The 16,547-nt window shown below is 39.4% G+C and overlaps 5 protein-coding genes across 7 annotated transcripts; 2 read left to right on the top strand and 3 right to left on the bottom strand.

The window, feature by feature from the left end:
* Nucleotides 1-403: 403 nt before the first annotated feature.
* LOC108856253 (glutamate-1-semialdehyde 2,1-aminomutase, chloroplastic) lies at nucleotides 404-2,325 on the top strand. Its single transcript, XM_056986357.1, has 3 exons — nucleotides 404-685; nucleotides 801-1,619; nucleotides 1,697-2,325. Exons 1-3 carry the CDS (start codon nucleotides 503-505, stop codon nucleotides 2,117-2,119), a joined length of 1,425 nt encoding a protein of 474 aa, XP_056842337.1. The 5' UTR covers nucleotides 404-502; the 3' UTR covers nucleotides 2,120-2,325.
* Nucleotides 2,326-3,145: 820 nt separating this feature from the next.
* LOC108856336 (uncharacterized) lies at nucleotides 3,146-5,254 on the bottom strand. Its single transcript, XM_018630111.2, has 8 exons — nucleotides 4,966-5,254; nucleotides 4,741-4,876; nucleotides 4,585-4,654; nucleotides 4,416-4,509; nucleotides 4,133-4,346; nucleotides 3,917-4,058; nucleotides 3,662-3,832; nucleotides 3,146-3,564 (listed from the first exon to the last, which is right to left on the bottom strand). Exons 1-8 carry the CDS (start codon nucleotides 5,252-5,254, stop codon nucleotides 3,373-3,375), a joined length of 1,308 nt encoding a protein of 435 aa, XP_018485613.2. The 3' UTR covers nucleotides 3,146-3,372.
* Nucleotides 5,255-5,372: 118 nt separating this feature from the next.
* On the bottom strand, nucleotides 5,373-9,067 carry LOC108834543 (DEAD-box ATP-dependent RNA helicase 31). Of its 3 annotated transcripts, none has more exons than XM_057010191.1 (10): nucleotides 8,286-9,067; nucleotides 8,046-8,152; nucleotides 7,777-7,832; nucleotides 7,456-7,680; nucleotides 7,168-7,374; nucleotides 6,999-7,085; nucleotides 6,598-6,813; nucleotides 6,343-6,525; nucleotides 6,051-6,234; nucleotides 5,373-5,512 (listed from the first exon to the last, which is right to left on the bottom strand). In XM_057010191.1, the coding sequence occupies exons 1-10, from the start codon at nucleotides 9,005-9,007 to the stop codon at nucleotides 5,379-5,381; spliced, it is 2,121 nt and encodes a 706-aa protein (XP_056866171.1). In that variant the 5' UTR covers nucleotides 9,008-9,067; the 3' UTR covers nucleotides 5,373-5,378. The 3 variants fall into 3 exon arrangements, with proteins under 3 accessions (XP_056866171.1, XP_056866170.1, XP_018463382.1); XM_057010190.1 differs by having other exon boundaries at nucleotides 6,903-7,085; nucleotides 8,286-9,064; XM_018607880.2 differs by lacking the exon at nucleotides 5,373-5,512 and having other exon boundaries at nucleotides 5,942-6,234; nucleotides 6,903-7,085.
* A 1,289-nt stretch (nucleotides 9,068-10,356) lies between these two features.
* LOC108863200 (TOM1-like protein 5) lies at nucleotides 10,357-13,322 on the top strand. The gene is made up of 10 exons (XM_018637538.2): nucleotides 10,357-10,532; nucleotides 10,943-11,057; nucleotides 11,275-11,353; nucleotides 11,446-11,544; nucleotides 11,645-11,758; nucleotides 11,844-12,013; nucleotides 12,102-12,177; nucleotides 12,261-12,346; nucleotides 12,434-12,706; nucleotides 12,799-13,322. Exons 2-10 carry the CDS (start codon nucleotides 10,957-10,959, stop codon nucleotides 13,157-13,159), a joined length of 1,359 nt encoding a protein of 452 aa, XP_018493040.1. The 5' UTR covers nucleotides 10,357-10,532; nucleotides 10,943-10,956; the 3' UTR covers nucleotides 13,160-13,322.
* A 77-nt stretch (nucleotides 13,323-13,399) lies between these two features.
* Nucleotides 13,400-15,365, bottom strand: LOC108863201 (serine/threonine-protein kinase SRK2H). The gene is made up of 8 exons (XM_018637541.2): nucleotides 15,123-15,365; nucleotides 14,853-15,029; nucleotides 14,707-14,760; nucleotides 14,489-14,581; nucleotides 14,319-14,411; nucleotides 14,129-14,233; nucleotides 13,945-14,043; nucleotides 13,400-13,852 (listed from the first exon to the last, which is right to left on the bottom strand). Exons 1-8 carry the CDS (start codon nucleotides 15,240-15,242, stop codon nucleotides 13,523-13,525), a joined length of 1,071 nt encoding a protein of 356 aa, XP_018493043.1. The 5' UTR covers nucleotides 15,243-15,365; the 3' UTR covers nucleotides 13,400-13,522.
* Nucleotides 15,366-16,547: the final 1,182 nt, after the last annotated feature.

Below are 16,547 nucleotides of genomic sequence, written 5' to 3'. Positions count from 1 at the left end.
TATCCAACTAATAAGAGCAACTCCAATAGTAGTTTTTCACAATAGAGATCTAAAATTATATATTTGTGTATGTAAATAATATATAATAGTTTTATTTCATTAAGAGTATATTAAAATGTTTGGAAAGTCAACTAATAATATGTTAAAAGAGATATTATTGGTTAGGTTTCTAATAATTTTAGTTTACTCCTAATTAGATAGTAATTATTATATACACAAAAATATTAGAATTCTATTGTAGAAAAATTACCATTATGGTTGGTCTATGTTCGATACTTCGATGTCTTTACCTTTCAATTTTTGTTTGCAGTGACGTCAAAGAGAAAAAAAAGAAGACAAAGTTCGATGTCCGGGTCGGGGTCCAACCCGGAAAGGACATATAAAAACAACGGATTGCTCGCAATCCATCGCCTTATCTTGTTGACTCTTCTTCTCCTTCTTCTCTCAAAAAAGCCCACCCACTGCGATTACTACCACCAACTCCGTCTCCCTCCGAGCAAAGATGTCGGCGACGCTAACGGGATCAGGAACTGCCTTGGGCTTCTCTTGCTCCTCGAAGATCTCGAAGCGAGTCTCCTCCTCTCCTTCCACTCGCTGCTCCGTCAAGATGTCATCAGTCTCCGTCGACGAGAAGAAGAAGAGCTTCACCCTTCAGAAATCCGAAGAAGCTTTCAACGCCGCCAAGGTCACTCACTGCCTTTACCCTAATTCCTTAATAAAAATCTCAACTTTGATTGAATTGTTAATTAGAAGTTGAAGAAATGATTGCAAAGGACTAACCTTTAATCTGTCATTTTTAGAATCTAATGCCTGGAGGTGTGAACTCCCCTGTTCGAGCCTTCAAATCCGTCGGTGGTCAACCCGTTCTGATCGACTCAGTCAAAGGCTCCAAGATGTGGGACATCGACGGTAATCAATACATCGACTACGTCGGCTCCTGGGGACCAGCCATCATCGGCCACGCCGACGACGAGGTTCTCGCGGCTCTATCCGAGACCATGAAGAAAGGAACGAGCTTTGGCGCTCCTTGTCTCCTCGAGAACGTTCTCGCCGAGATGGTTATCTCAGCTGTTCCCAGCATCGAGATGGTTCGGTTCGTTAACTCCGGGACCGAAGCTTGTATGGGCGTGCTCCGTCTCGCCAGAGCTTTTACAAACAAAGAGAAGTTTATTAAGTTCGAAGGTTGTTACCACGGTCACGCCAACGCCTTCCTCGTGAAAGCTGGTAGTGGTGTAGCCACTCTAGGGTTACCTGACTCCCCTGGTGTGCCTAAAGCGGCTACTTCGGATACGCTCACGGCTCCGTATAATGATATTGAAGCGGTTGCGAAGCTCTTTGAGGCTCATAAGGGAGAGATCTCTGCGGTTATTCTCGAGCCTGTTGTTGGTAACTCTGGTTTCATCGCTCCTACTCCTGAGTTCATCACCGGTTTGAGGAAGCTGAGTAAAGACAATGGTGCTCTTTTGATCTTCGATGAGGTCATGACTGGGTTTCGTTTGGCTTACGGTGGAGCTCAGGAGTACTTTGGGATCACTCCTGACTTGACAACTCTTGGGAAAATCATCGGTGGTGGTCTTCCCGTGGGTGCTTACGGTGGAAGACGAGATATTATGGAGATGGTAAGATCTTACTATGACCCTACACGTTTAAGATTAAGCAGTGTAGTTAGTTAATAATAGTTATGTTGTTGTTGCAGGTTGCTCCTGCAGGGCCTATGTACCAAGCTGGGACTCTGAGTGGTAACCCTCTGGCTATGACCGCAGGGATCCACACGCTGAAGCGGCTAAAGCAGCCAGGGACGTACGAGTATTTAGACAAGATCACAAAGGAGCTGACCAACGGGATCTTGGAAGCAGGGAGGAAAACAGGACATCCGATGTGCGGGGGTTACATAAGTGGTATGTTCGGTTTCTTTTTCGCGGAAGGACCGGTGTACAACTTCGCTGACGCGAAGAAGAGCGACACGGAGAAGTTTGGTAGGTTTTTCAGGGGGATGTTGGAGGAAGGTGTTTACTTTGCACCGTCTCAGTTCGAGGCTGGGTTTACCAGCTTGGCTCACACTCCTGAGGATATTCAGTTCACTATTTCTGCGGCCGAGAGGGTCCTCGGAAGGATCTAGAGCATTCTTGTTCTTGTTTTTTTTCTCGTCGGTAGCTTGAGAGTTTTGTATGATGAAATATAGCCTTTATGGTGTATTCTCTTGAAGTTATTATTGCTTTGTTCATTCAAATAAACAAATGTTGTTGTTGAGTTCAAGTTTCCTAGACAAAAATCATAAACATGTTTAAAGAATAATGGAAAAGAAATGAAAAAGAGCTTTCCATAGTGTGGGTGTGTTTCTAAACGTTTTTCATTGCAGGTTTGTTACAGCCTCCATTCAGTGCTGTGCATTTGTTTCTTGTGTTTGGTCTTAAGAGAGGGGCCGGTAATGGGTCATTTGGCGAGGAGCAAGCGGAGACTTTGTTCTCACGTCCGATTAACCGGATCCAGATCATGGATGTCCGAACCGGAGTTATGATAAAGTGCTTTGTCTGTGTTCTTCTTCAAGTTGAGTCCGAAATTTAGCGAAGTAGTCCGATTATGTCCTTCGGAAGTGTAACATGGCAGTTTTAAACTGTATGGAATTTATCCGTGTCGCTGTTTTGTACTCACTACTTATGCCTATTCGAGTTAGATAAATATTATCGGTTTATTAAAAAAAAAAGAGCTTTCTATAACCATTCTCGCGCAAGGATGACACAAGCAAAGTTTGTGTTTCGTTTCCTCTGCTTAAGGATCTTCAACATGTGCATAAAACTATAGGTGGTGGTTATGACTTATGTGGTAGTGATTATTTTGTGTACTATTGGGGGTTGGTGTGATTGAACAGGAGAGTACGACGTCGGAGACAACTGAAGATATTGATAGGGACTATTCAAACTTTTTTGTAAACTTGCTTAGCTTAACCCAAATTAAACCTAACACTGAAAATTGTTCGTGAAAGTGTTGCTGAAAAAGGTTGTTGTTATCGCTGTAAATTACAGTATAGGATAACAACTTGTGTGACATTAACACAGCTAGCGACATAAGAGTGAGTAAATATTTTGCTTTAGTTTTTTTGTTTCCAGCTTTTGTCTTAAGTCCAATCTATTTTTATTAACGATGATTATTTGAATTTTTCTATTACTTCAGCGGTTTTTCTTCATTTTAAAGTAAGCAACTCCGATACATAACTCTTGAATCTAGTTTGAAAAAAAATATCAGAGAGAACACATAGGAAAAATCAGAAAACACACAACGAGCTTGTCTGAAGATTTTGTAGCAACTAGACCTCAGTGAAATCAGGTATGAAGCAGTCATTACCAAAACCTGAACCAGGTTTTTTTTTTAGCTTTATAGTATCTCAACAACACCACGGCTCACGATCTTTCCTTGGTTGAGATCTTGAAACGCTTTCCCTGCATCTTCAAACTTGTACTTGCTTGAAACCGCGTTCGTTAGGTTGAAGATCCCTGACTCTGCTAGTTTCACTACTTTTGGAAGATCCTGCCTTGCTCTTCCTCCGTATGACCCTATCACTTTTATCTTCACAATTACAAAAAAAAACAAGGAGATTCAAACGTAATGACCTTATAAGCCGTTAATAGATTATTTTCTAAGTCATTGTGTCAAAGAAAGCAACCTTCCTACGAACAAGTCGGTTAATGTCTATTTCTCCAACGGAGCCAGCTTGTGAGAGTCCAATCATCACAGCTTTTCCACCATCTTTCACACTGAGTGTGCACTGCATGAAAGTCTGAGGCTTTCCCAAGGCTTCAACAGCAACATCCACACCCATCCCACCCGTTATTTCCTGCCAAAAACAGTAAAAAAAAAAAAACAATCAACAGCTTATAAAAATTACAAGGAATAGGCCTCTTTAATAAACCATACATACCCTTATCCTGTCAACAGCATCTTCTTTAGCAGCATTGACAATATGAGTGGCACCAAGAGTCTTAGCCTTCTCCAATTTATCATCCTGGACATCCACAGCTATTATATCAGAGGCTCCAAAAGCCCTAGCTATCTGCAAACAACTGAAGCAACAAACCTCAAAGATGGTTAGGTTATGAGCAGGTAAATAAACAGGCAATGACACATTTAAACATACCTAGAGCCAACACCACCAATTCCAATCACAGCAATAGAATCGCCAGGACGGATCTCAGCAGCATGAGCCATAGCACCATACGCAGTGAAAACAGCACACCCTAGAATCGCAGACTCAGTGTAGGGCAGAGAATCTGGTAGAGGAGCTAACCCGTGCGCTGGTGTGACACAGTACTCAGCCATCCCTCCCATACTGTACATATACACCGGTGAATCTGCCAGGAAAGTGAGAAATTATAATCAGAATAAAAAAACAATCATAACATGCCACCAGAGTTATTTACCGTCATGACGCAAAAACAGACGAGTTTCGCCATCATAAAGAGTTCCTTTAGCTCTATTGTAAGCAAAGAAGTCTTCACATAGATCATCATGGCCCTGTATCCGAGTTAAAGAGTATCTATCAGCTAAAAACTGAGAAACCAATGAAAGCAACTACACTTTCCTCCTAACCTTAGCACAATAAGAACAGGTTCCACACGGCATAATGAAAGCTCCAACCACGCGAGAGCCAATTGGAAATCTGAAACAAAAGGTTGAGACATTCAGGATTTTAATTAAGAAAAGAAAAAAACATATGATTCTGTGATCAGTTGGTTTCAGGGGAACCTTTGGATGATCTTGTGATCAGTAAGAGGACCATGTTCAACAACTTCACCAGTGATCTCATGACCGATAACACAAGGAGTAGAGAATGGTATCTCTCCTTTCATCACATGTAGATCAGAGTGGCAAACTCCACAAGCTACCCCACATACAAATTGAAGAATTAATTTGTTTTTTTATTATTAATTTAAATAACGAATCAAAGCAAGACATGATGATAATATCTACCTTTGGTTTTGATGAGAATCTCATTCACTTTTGGTCGTGGAATGTGAAACTCTTCGATTGTTAGAGGCTGATTTGGCTCCCGAAACACAGCTCCGCGCATGTATCCCCCGGAGCTCACGTGATACCCAGCGATGGAGGACGGAGAAAGCGGCGGAGGGAGTTGACGATCGTCGCCGGAGGCTCCGGTTTGCAGAGATCTAACGGAGGGAGAGGAACCAACGGCGAGTCTAGATAGAGGAAAGAGGTTCTTAGCGGCGGAGACGCGGCGGAGAATCGGAGCAAACGCCATGGAAAGAGGACGGAGGTAAATTTTGAAATCGGAGTTTTCAGAGCAAAACGAAGGAGACACTTGAAAACGTGGTAATAAGAGAGATATGTAAACAAACGTAACACTTCCGAGTTTTTGTCTGATTTCAGACCACGCGCTTGGTTACAAGCGTAATATATTTACAGTCTGTGTGGGTTTTACTCACGCGTTGATAATGCGTGTGTGCTGTTGATGTATGTCTACTAAGCATGGGCCTACCTACACGCGTGTCTGTCTTATCTACGAAATTAAGATTGGATCAGACGAGATAAATGGGCTTGATGAAGACCAAAAAATATGAGCATTTATCAATATAGATAATGTTCCGAGCTGGCCTAATTAATTTAACCAATTTATTTGGGCTGGTTTGTGTCTTTGAAGCAAGTTTTTTCTGAAGTCATAGCCCAAAAGTTTTGGGCTTCACCCAGCTTTCCTCAATTGCGCACTGGTCTTTTGAGCTTTTTGGGGCTCATGTGCACTGTTTTTGTTGCTGTTTTCCAAATAGATTTGACTATTAGTACTCTCATATTAGTTGTGTTATCAACTTTGAATCTCTCAACTGTGGTCTGTGGCTCTTGTACATTGTTGTGTCACAGACCGAGAAGAAACCAACTCAAGCATGTGAAATCTATAATAATTAGTATAAACTAAATGGCTTGAAGCTATAAGAAGATCAAAAGTAGTGTTTTTACTAAGATAGACTTATCAAATTTTGTTTAAAAGAAGATATATATCTATTTGGCTCTAAGACCAGGAACATTTTTGAGACCCATCTTACCAAGAATAAGTTTAGGTATAGCCGGAGGATTGTCAAGTCCCATACTACGACTAAACTCGTTAGCCAACTCCACCAGCCTCTCTTTGTCTCTCCCAATCATCTTCTGTGAGTTGTAGTACCCTAACCAAGCCTGGTACGCCGCCTCCTTGTTCCTCATCTCTACATGGCATAGCGCCTTTTGCACCTGTTACATTCCATTTTCAACCAACTTAATTCCTCATTCCAAGTTTTGACTCCTTGAAGCATAGCCAAGGACTTTGCCAACAACAGTGAAATAGGATAAATGCTTAACCTTTTTAACAGTTTCTGGGTCTGTAGATGGCAGAGAAGACTTAGTGATGGGTAAGTCTTTAAGAGATGATAGGAAGTATTCCTCCCATGGTGCCAGCAACAATATGCCTTCTCCTTCCTTCCCTTTTCTCCCTGTTCTACCGAGTCTGTGTATATATTGTTCTCTATCTTTCGGCAATCCCACCTGTATAAGTAATTACACTTTCTGTAAAACCGGAGGAAAAAAAAAAGGTTTCTAAGTAATGATTGAATTTACCTGTAAAACGAGAGTCACATCAGGGTAATCGACTCCTCGAGCTGATACATCAGATGTTACGAGAATCAAACCTTTAGATTTCCGGAACTCATTAGAGACCCTTGTCCTGTAACTCTGAGGTTTTCTAGAATGGATCTCTCTCACGTTTAAGTTTAGCTCACCAAGTAGATCAGCTACTAATTTTGTAACCATAGCAGTTGTACAGAAGACAATGACCTTCAGGAACCAACCACAGAGTTAAGTCACAAAAAGAAAAGCATTTAACTCATGCAGTTTAACACCGGTGCTGGAGAAGATTTGTGTACCTTATAATCTACGTTATCTGCAATGTGTGCTCGAAGAAGTGTGTATAGAAGAGAGAAATGTTTGTCCAGTGAAGCAATCATGTGCGTTTGTCTGACCTGTTGATGTGTCTCTCCAGTGCCTTCGTGAACACAATTGATAAACTCGTGATCCCGCCTCAGAGCAACAAGGCACATTTGGCGAACCTAACACATATGAAGACCCGTTCCAAAAAAGGGACTGAGGCAAACATAAAACAAAACAAATATGCAAGAAAAGGAGTCAGACCTCTTCTGGTACTGTGGCAGAGAATAGAAACGTTTGTCTCTCCTTAGGAACTGCGGAAAGTATCCTCTCAATGTCCTTGCGGAAACCCATGTCCAGAAGATGATCAGCTTCGTCAAGCACAAGAACTTTCACACCCTTTAACCTTGTTGCCAATCCTGGAGTGTTCTCAATATGGTCTTTGAGTCTTCCAGGTGTAGCCACTAGTATCTGAAAATCTCAAATAACACGTTGTTATATTGAAGGAACTGTAAGGATTCACTCCGAGCACACATTGCAAACAATACTCACCTGACAAGGATTAGTTTGCATACGCTTTTGTTCCAAACCAAGCCGTGTGCCTCCAATCACAACTTGAACACCAATAGTTGGATGATACTTTAGTAAAGTGTTTGCTTCTGTAGCAGCTTGATTGGCAAGTTCTCTTGTAGGGCATATCACAAGTGCAAGGATAGGGGGCCGCTTATTATCCGGGCTTGTTGGAGGTGATTTCACAACTACTTCGATTGATGGAAGCTTACAAAAAGAAAAAAACAGCAACACGAATGTCAAAATCATATGTCCAATACATTATCAAATGTCCTACTTATTATAACCATTTGTAAGTCTCACCAAAAACGCTACAGTTTTCCCGGTTCCTGTTTTGGCCTTAGCTAAAACATCTTTACCTGAAAAAAAAAAAACAAAGAATGCCCAAGGGACAAAGTTGTTAAAGAAAAAAAACTATAAAGGTTACAAAAGTTTCTATCTCGAGCAAAGTTTATAAACTTTTCTTTCTATTACTGGATTGCCAGGGTGTAACTGGTGGTGATACAATTTCTTAGTCCTGGTACTAGTGGAGCCAACAAGCACCAGACCAAAAAAAAAAATAAGAAGCATACCTTTGAGAATGATAGGGAGAGTAGCTTCCTGCACAACAGTCATTGTCTCGTATCCCGCATCGTTAAGTGCTTTCAGCGATAAGGGAGACAAAGTATACTGATCGAATCTGCAAACAAGTGTGTCAGAGTAAGTAACTTTTTGACACAATCAATCAAACTCTGAGAGACTGATGTACTCTCAGATTATTTTCAACAGAAGTACAGAAGAAACAAGAAATGACACAACAACAACAATGTTACCTCGTCTTGGTCAGATAAGAATCTGAGCTTTTGACATCACTCCTTGCTTCTACACCCTTGTCCCTATCAAACCCAAAAGCAGAAGCTGCTTTCTTCTTGAGAAACTCGTAATCTTCATCTTCTTCTTCTTCCTCATCCTCTTCACTAAGCAAATCTCCAATGCCTCCCATAACATCCTCATCACTACTCTCTTCATCTACAACATCTCCCCGCCGCTGCTTCCTTAAACCCTTGTAGCCTTCTTCTCTATCTCTACCTAAACTTCTCTCCTTCCTCCCACGAAAAGACGATTCACTTCTCCCAAAGTTCGATCCTTTACCTCTTTCACTAAACCGATTCTCCCTAAAGGACCCAACTTTATTGCGTATCGCCCCTCTCGAGTCTTGGTTTCTTCTCCCCCCGCTACGATCCACGTCATCATCATCGCTGGTGAGATGGACACGCAACGACCCAGGTCTCAGATCGGTTACCCAGTTACTGAGCTCTTCCTCGTCTTCGATCAAGCTCCTCGACGACGCGCGGGTTTCGCCTCCGTTAGGACGATGAGTGGAGAAGTGATTCGACGTGAACGAGAATATACGGGAGAGAAAAGGAGGCGCGGAGCTAGAAGAAGTGTTATGACGATGATAAGCTCGCGCAACTGAATTGAAGGAAGCGAGATTAGTAGTGCGCGGGATAGAATGGGTGAAGATTCGTATTCGGCGAGGGAACTTCAGAGGCATAGCTTTTTTTTTTTTAGCTCTGTCTCCGGTGGCCGGGAAATGAAAGGGGTTCAGTCAAGTGTGTGGAGGGAGGGTTTTCTGAGTTTCACTCGGCGCAAAAAACGACCGCGTTTAATAGCATGCTTTTTTTTTTTTTTTTTTGTTGTTACGAACGTTTAATAGTATGCTCAAAACGTGAAAAACGGCACGTCTTCTTTCCATAGAATTATTTTGGATTCATTTAGTAGCTGCTATCTACTCCCTCCGTTTCTTAAAGAGTGTCGTTGTGGCATTTTTTATATAGATTAAGAAAGTTGTTGAAATATATGTAAGTTGTAATTAATTATACCTCTTTGACCAATAGTATTTTAGATAAATAAAATTATTTATAAAATCAATGCAGTTTGCAATTAATTTTTAGCTGAAAGTTAGTATAATTTACACTGGAATTGTAAAGTGACAATCTTTATGTAACAAGAAAATGAGTTCAGAGTGACACTTAATATGAAACAGAGGGAGTAATGTTTTAGCTAAGTAACACGCTTAATTCACCTAACGTTAATTCATTCGACGGCAACTTTTCTAATCATTTAAAACTTCAATAATAACAATACAGAGTATTTGTTACTCAAACTCGATTTCTTCATTTCTTTTTTTCTCACAATTTATTGGTAGATATGTGGACATGTAACATGTGTGATGTGTTGTGATATGTGGACATTGCAATGTTATTACCTATGTATAAATGGTAGAATCAGCTAGTATATTACAGGAGTATGTTTTTTTCAAATTATCTATAAATATCGAAATAATTATGCCAGTTTATAATTCAAATTCATTATACTGAATGCGTACAAAATTAAATGATTTCATTGGTAGAGCTTAACTTTTAATAATCCAAAAAAAAAACTTTAATTACGAACTAATGATAACAAAAGAAATCAGATTGTGAGCTCATTACGAAGTGGACACTTGGAACTTGTCTGTTTGATTATTTTGTTAAAGGTCAAATCCAATTTTCCTAATTTTTAGTAAAGTCAACCTGGTAGTTAAGAGTTTTAAATGTTAGTTAACTATATTTTGAATTTCTTTCTAGAATTATTTGTACTGAAACTTTAAATCAGAAACATATTGTTTGAAATTTATTCTATTGATTTAAGTGGGGATAAATTACTTGACAAAAATAAGATAAGGGACAGATATTAAAGTACCAGTGAAATCAAGGGATGTTTCTGAAAAAAAGGAAAGTAATGCCCCGAGATTTTCTCGGGTGACCTAATTAAAAGGGACATTACACGTGGCGGTCAATCAGGCTGTCAGTTGTTAGTTAAAGGCTGACAAGCGCGTGACTATAATATTATCTCTCTCTTCCCCGCGCCAACAACACTTTACCAAGAGAACAGCTTTCTCTCTCATGGCGGTGCTCTGCTGCTTCAGCCTTTTGATTTTTTCTTTATTATTCATTTAACTTTAAAAAAAAAAAAAAAAACTACTCCCCTGATTAAAAACCATCAGTGCAAGTTTCTGTTTTTAAGGATTAATCAAGGTAATTAAATAAATTTGGTGAAGAATAGGAGCAAAGGTTTCGTCTTTCATCTCTTCTTCTTCTTACGTATCTGTGTAATGCTCAAGCTGATTAGGGTTTATCTCACTCAATCGTTATCCAATCAAACCACTTGACTGTTTGCTATTTTGTTCAAGATCTATTTTTGGGTCAGAATGTTCCTCTCGACAGCTAGATTTTTTTTATTTTTTTTTGTATTTGGACAAAGTTATCAGTTTTGTCTTGTTCTGTCCTCTTCGTGATCAGATTTGTGTTCTGTTTTGCCAAGCTTTACCACATATGTGTTCTCTCCTTCTCGATAACATGAACTAAATATCTGATCTTGAAATCTGTATCTTGTTTTGCTCATGCTGAGAATCTTTAGCTGCTGATTGTTTCTGGCTTTGAAACAGATAATAATTAAAAAATGGCTTCGGAGCTTGTAAGTTGTGCAACCAGCGAGAAGCTTACTGATGTGGATTGGGGCAAAAACATTGAGATCTGTGAACTTGCTGCTCGTGATGAAAGGTATGTAATGACGAGACGTAGCCATATCATCTCTAATCTTTCTTATACTATAACCGTGACTCTTCGCTGCATTTTCACCCAACTCTTTCTTAACTATTGTTTTGATGTTTAATCACCTTCAAGGATTATATGATAACTATAAATAAGTAGGCACATTACTTTAGTGTCGTCTTAGCATTTTTCATCTGTTAATAATCAGTTCTGATTTTGTAAATAGGCAAGCAAAAGATGTTATTAAAGCTATCAAAAAACGCTTGGGGAGCAAGAACCCAAACACTCAACTATATACTGTCCAGGTAAGGTTCCTGGTCTAAATCTATCTAGGAGAATGGCACATGCCTTTGAACGTTCTGATATTGAGACTTATTATTTTTGATGATAATTTCAGTTGCTGGAGATGTTGATGAATAATATTGGAGAAAATATTCATAAGCAGGTTATAGATACAGGTGTACTCCCTACACTTGTTAAGATAGTAAAGAAAAAAGTATGTTCCCATCTCTGTTTCTTCATGTTAACATCTATACCAAAAAATTTGAGAGTTAAAGCTGCTTAATTTTATGGTGTCTTTCTACCACTCTCTTTAGACGGATTTGCCTGTAAGAGAGAGGATATTTCTCCTTCTTAACGCAACTCAAACCTCTCTTGGTGGCGCTTCAGGGAAGTTCCCCCAGTACTATACTGCATACAATGATTTAGTGGTAAGTAAGTTTGAGAGCAAAGAAACATTCTAGTTCCGTGTGGATCTTTTTTTCCAAGACCGACTGCTTTTCTGTTTACCTCCAGAACGCAGGAGTTCAATTTCCTCAGAGACCTAGTTCCACCCCACCAGTCGTGGTTACTGCACAGGCGGTTCCGAGAAATACACTCAATGAACAACTTGCATCTGCTAGAAACGAGGGGACTGCCCCTACTACTCAGCAGCAGCGAGAATCTCAAACTGCTTCTCCTTCTAGGTATCTTCTTCTCCCACATGTCAGTAATCTAAATGTTTCCTTAAAATTTTAAGATCCCTTAAATCTTTTTTTATCTCTTTGCTTGTAGCATCTTGCAAAAAGCTAGTGCTGCATTAGAAGTTTTGAAGGAAGTCCTTGACGCAGTTGATTCTCATAATCCTGAGGTATATATACAATGTACCTCCATGACTTCGTTTCTCTTGTTGATCTCTTAGCCTGAGTGATAACTAGAGTTTGATCCAATTAGGGAGCAAAAGATGAGTTTACTCTTGATCTTGTAGAGCAATGCTCATTTCAGAAAGAGCGTGTAATGCACCTCGTCATGACATCTAGGCAAGTTTCCGTCTCTCTCTTGCTTTTGTTGACATGTTAAAAAGCAATTTTCTTTCTTTCTCAAGTAGAACGGCTTGTTTGTTGCAGGGATGAAAGAGCAGTTTCTCAAGCAATTGAATTGAATGAACAACTTCAGAGAATTCTTAATAGACATGAAGACTTACTCTCTGGTAGATTCACAGGGCCAGGCAGGTCTACTGCTGCATCCAATGGTTATCGTTCCAATAATCTCGAACCTAGTCATCCTATCTCAAACGGTTCTAATGCAAATACCAAACCGAACAGCTCTATCTCTAATCCAAACCATCTTAATCTTGAAGATGAGGATGAGGAAGAGGAGCCTGAGCAGTTATTCAGAAGGTCTGTCTTGTCCCTCTGCATTGCTCACTCTCTAAAATTTGAAACCACTAAGCTGCTTGCCTCCTAAGGTTTACTATTGATGCTCCTGGCAGATTGCGAAAAGGGAAAGCTAGAGCAATGCCTGAAGATGAAGAAAAGCCATCACCTCCACAAGCCTTACTTGGATCAGCAATCCATAACGAAAGACTCAACCGTCCACTCATTCGTCCTTTACCATCAGAGGCATCATCACGCGGTGGTGGTGATAGCCATAGCCATAGCCATAGCCATTCACAGTCCCCGCCTGTTGTGATCCCACCACCACCTTCAAAACACGTTGAGAGGGAAAAGTTCTTCAAGGAGAAGAAAGTCGATGGTGCCTCCTCGGGTTTACCAGGTCACATGAGAGGCCTTTCTTTGCATAGCCGTGATGGCAGCAGCTCACGCAGTGGAAGTGTAGACTTCAGTGACTGAAACACACACCGAAAACTTCTGGCTCATCATCATACATATATGTTACTCTTGCTACTTTTAGGCTTTGTTGTTTTACAGAAAAGTGTGTTATGTGTGTGGATGTTCCTTTGTATCTCTCTAGTGTTGTGAAATTAGAATATAGCATGAGCTATGCTATTCTACAGAGGTGTGCAGTTCCTGTTTGTGTAATGAACCTGAATTATGAAAATGCTATCTTTATGTTATAGGAGAAATGGCTGATTCTGATTCAAATTGCTTATAGATAAAAAGAGATGTTCAAAATTCACATAAACAGAAAGAGAGATAAATAAGAGATTGAATATATAATATTAAACAACAGAGTCGTGAGATTTTTTGTTTTCTTTAAGCTTTAGAAGACTCTTGGCTCTTATGTGCCTCTTTGACATGCTTCTCATATTCATCCTCTTCCTCCTCCTCTTCATCATCATCTTCTTCTTCCTCCTCCTCTTCCTCCTCCACGTCTTCATCATCTTCATCAAAGCCCTTGACGGCACTAGAAGACGGAGCTGGATTCCTTGCTTCTCCAACGATCTTCATTATGTCCTCAACGCTTTGAAGAGAGAAGCTTGGGTTGTCTCTCTTGTAGTACGCTGCTTGAGCAGAATCCGTAAGCTCCTTTGGTAAGTTCTTCAAGAACCACGGATGCTTCTTGATCTCTTTAAGTGTGATCCTCTGCATATATTTATAGTGACATTTCATCAAAAAGTCAAAAAAAAATAAAAAATAAAGAAACGGTCTTAACTCAGAGAAAATGAGAAAGGTACCTTAGCTGGATTAGTGACAAAAATGCGAGAGAGAAGGTGTTTGCACTCCTGAGATATGTGAACATAGTCCGGGATCTTGTACTGTACAGCCATTATACGCTGCAGAAACATTTTTCACAAACACCATAAGAACAGAAACGTTACCAGAAAAAAGCAATTGAAAATTTGAGGTTAGATAATATACTTGGATTGTTTTCCTGAAGTTTCTTGGATCATCAGGGTCTTCAAATGGATACCCTCCAACCAGCATCACATAAAGAGTCACACCACAAGACCAAACATCCGCATTCTGCATAACACACAAATCACCAAACCGTTCCCATCAACAAGTGAAACATACCATTGAAGAGTCATCATGAGTAATTTTTTTTTACCTTTCCATCATATTCTCTTCTAGAGAGAACTTCAGGTGCAATGTAAGCTGGAGTTCCAACAGTTGACTTAGGTCTAGAGTGAAGCAGAGATGACTACACAAAAACATTATGACCTTATTTAGATGGGAAGACAAATTTTGAAGAAGGGAGACCTAATGAATGTCAGTCACCTTAGAGTAACCAAAATCACAGATTTTCAATAGTGGTGCAGGACTCCCATCAAGTAGTGTGTTCTCAAGCTTCAGATCTCTATGACATATTTGCTGCATTTAAAAAAAAAAAAACAATCATGCAAAACTAAAACCAACAAATCTCTACTTGAGCTTCATAAGATTTGTCTTTTTTTTTTGAGAAATGAGATTTGTTTTTTCTTTTGTTATGCATATACCAGGGAATGGCAGTAATCCACGCCACAAATCAGCTGCTGAAAGAAGTATCTAGCCTGAGAAAAAACATAAAGATACTTTAAAATAAACAACCAAGAAGAGACTCCCCAACTTAGGATATTAAGAAGAAGAAAGAAAGGTCTCTCACCTCAGCTTCACTGAATCTACCAGCATTACAGATGCGTTCAAACAGCTCTCCACCAGAAGCATACTCCATCACAATAGCAAGATGAGTTGGAGTCAAAACCACCTCCTTGAACCGGATGATATTCGGATGCCTAAGTGATCTGTGATTGATAATCTCTCTCGCCACATTCTCATCTATCTGCAAGCAAACCCAACATCATCATTTGTCATTTGATTCAAAAGGTTTTCATTTTTTTGAACCCAAAAGAGAGGAGAAAGTCAAGAACTAAACCTTGCGACCTCTCTCGATGTACTTCATGGCAACGAGCTCCTTAGTCTCTTTATGCCTAAGGAGACGAGCCACACCGAAGTTCCCAGCTCCCAAGTCCTTGACAACTTCATACTTGTCCATCTCTTCTTTACTTTAGATTCAAGATCAAAGTTTAAAGTCTTTTGAATGTGTCACACACACAAACACACACTTGGACGATGGTGAAGTTGGGTTTTGTTGTAGAAACTCGTCACATCTTATAAAGAGAAGCGACGTTCGTGGGGATCTGAGATACCCTCCCACATGCAACACTCATGTGTGTGTGTGTGTATGTATCGATGATGGAGGAGTAAACGGGGGAGATGGGCTAATGGGACTGTGCCACGTGAAGAGGTCGTAGCTCGATTTCCCATGAACAGCTTCCATCCAACGGTCTTTATTTTTTTTTCTATTTAATTACTAAATAGTTAAATACCATAAAATTACTCTTTCTTTGTTCATTAATCCTTAGATGATTAGATCATGCAGAATAGAATTTAAGGAGAGCATCACTAATCACTATGCTATTTTTTTCAACTTGATTATATTATGCTCATGATTAATGATATTAATTTTAAAAAAATTAATATAATATTTTATGAAATAATTAAATTATCTTTTTGATGTCTTCTTGTGGTTATACGCGGCATGGTCGAGGTCGGTTAAATAGAGACAAAGCACATTGATCGTTTCGATTACTAATAAATTAATACAATATGCATGTGTATCAGTAGTTGTCAACCGACCATAAGGTCCTAACTAACTCGCTAAGTTGAGTAATTATAACTTTTATAAGTCACTAAATTACATTTGGAACTTCCAAACCGGCCCATCACGTGACACACTTGTTGATTCATACCATTTCTACATGTTCTAATAAATAGCATGGGTTCAATTGTCAAACCTTATAATATATTTAATAATATCTCATAGTATAATTTACGGTTTCGATGAGAAATGTAAGAACCCATAACTTCAGAGATACATCTCATTTGAAGTTGTTTTCCGTTTCAATGAGCCAAGCTGTTGCCAACCACGTGGTGTGGTGTTTGCTACTCATACATATAAAGTCAAAAGAATGGTCAATTATTTAACTGTGGATAATATTGTTTTGTATTCTTCCTTTTCAATTTTGTAAAAAAAAACTTAAACTAGCAAGTGCTTTCATGTGTGGTGGAAACGCAAAAGGTCAGACGTATATTTTTCTATATATTTTGTTCATTTGAGTTCAAGCATACAATAATGTTTATATATTTAGGGATTAAGTCGTCTTGATCCGTGTATTACTACAAACTAAGCTGTCTAAAATTGTTGAGATCTATTTGTTGCAGTTGGTACGCACATCATTATTATCAAATATAGTATTTACACCATACGCCTGCAAATTTGATTCTTTGCCTACGGACT

The sequence above is a fragment of the Raphanus sativus genome, chromosome 5 (genome assembly GCF_000801105.2).
Source record: "Raphanus sativus cultivar WK10039 chromosome 5, ASM80110v3, whole genome shotgun sequence".
NCBI classification, from domain to species: Eukaryota; Viridiplantae; Streptophyta; class Magnoliopsida; order Brassicales; family Brassicaceae; genus Raphanus; species Raphanus sativus.
This window is presented reverse-complemented; position numbering and strand designations above follow the sequence as displayed.

Coding starts and splice junctions, on each gene's coding strand:
- LOC108863201 (XM_018637541.2), bottom strand. CDS start 15,242: ATGGACAAGTATGAAGTTGTCAAGGACTTGGGAGCTGGGAACTTCGGT. Junction 15,030..15,122: donor ACATCGAGAGAGGTCGCAAG/GTTTAGTTCTTG, acceptor GTTTGCTTGCAG/ATAGATGAGAATGTGGCGAG. Junction 14,412..14,488: donor GTGATTTTGGTTACTCTAAG/GTGACTGACATT, acceptor GTTTTTGTGTAG/TCATCTCTGCTTCACTCTAG.
- LOC108863200 (XM_018637538.2), top strand. CDS start 10,957: ATGGCTTCGGAGCTTGTAAGTTGTGCAACCAGCGAGAAGCTTACTGAT. Junction 11,759..11,843: donor CTGCATACAATGATTTAGTG/GTAAGTAAGTTT, acceptor GTTTACCTCCAG/AACGCAGGAGTTCAATTTCC. Junction 12,178..12,260: donor TTGATTCTCATAATCCTGAG/GTATATATACAA, acceptor TGATCCAATTAG/GGAGCAAAAGATGAGTTTAC.
- LOC108856336 (XM_018630111.2), bottom strand. CDS start 5,254: ATGGCGTTTGCTCCGATTCTCCGCCGCGTCTCCGCCGCTAAGAACCTC. Junction 4,877..4,965: donor GATTCTCATCAAAACCAAAG/GTAGATATTATC, acceptor TATGTGGGGTAG/CTTGTGGAGTTTGCCACTCT. Junction 3,833..3,916: donor ATGCTGTTGACAGGATAAGG/GTATGTATGGTT, acceptor TGTTTTTGGCAG/GAAATAACGGGTGGGATGGG.
- LOC108834543 (XM_057010190.1), bottom strand. CDS start 9,007: ATGCCTCTGAAGTTCCCTCGCCGAATACGAATCTTCACCCATTCTATC. Junction 7,681..7,776: donor GGAAAACTGTAGCGTTTTTG/GTGAGACTTACA, acceptor TCTTTTTGTAAG/CTTCCATCAATCGAAGTAGT. Junction 6,235..6,342: donor ACCCAGAAACTGTTAAAAAG/GTTAAGCATTTA, acceptor GGAATGTAACAG/GTGCAAAAGGCGCTATGCCA.
- LOC108856253 (XM_056986357.1), top strand. CDS start 503: ATGTCGGCGACGCTAACGGGATCAGGAACTGCCTTGGGCTTCTCTTGC. Junction 686..800: donor AAGCTTTCAACGCCGCCAAG/GTCACTCACTGC, acceptor TGTCATTTTTAG/AATCTAATGCCTGGAGGTGT. Junction 1,620..1,696: donor GACGAGATATTATGGAGATG/GTAAGATCTTAC, acceptor TTGTTGTTGCAG/GTTGCTCCTGCAGGGCCTAT.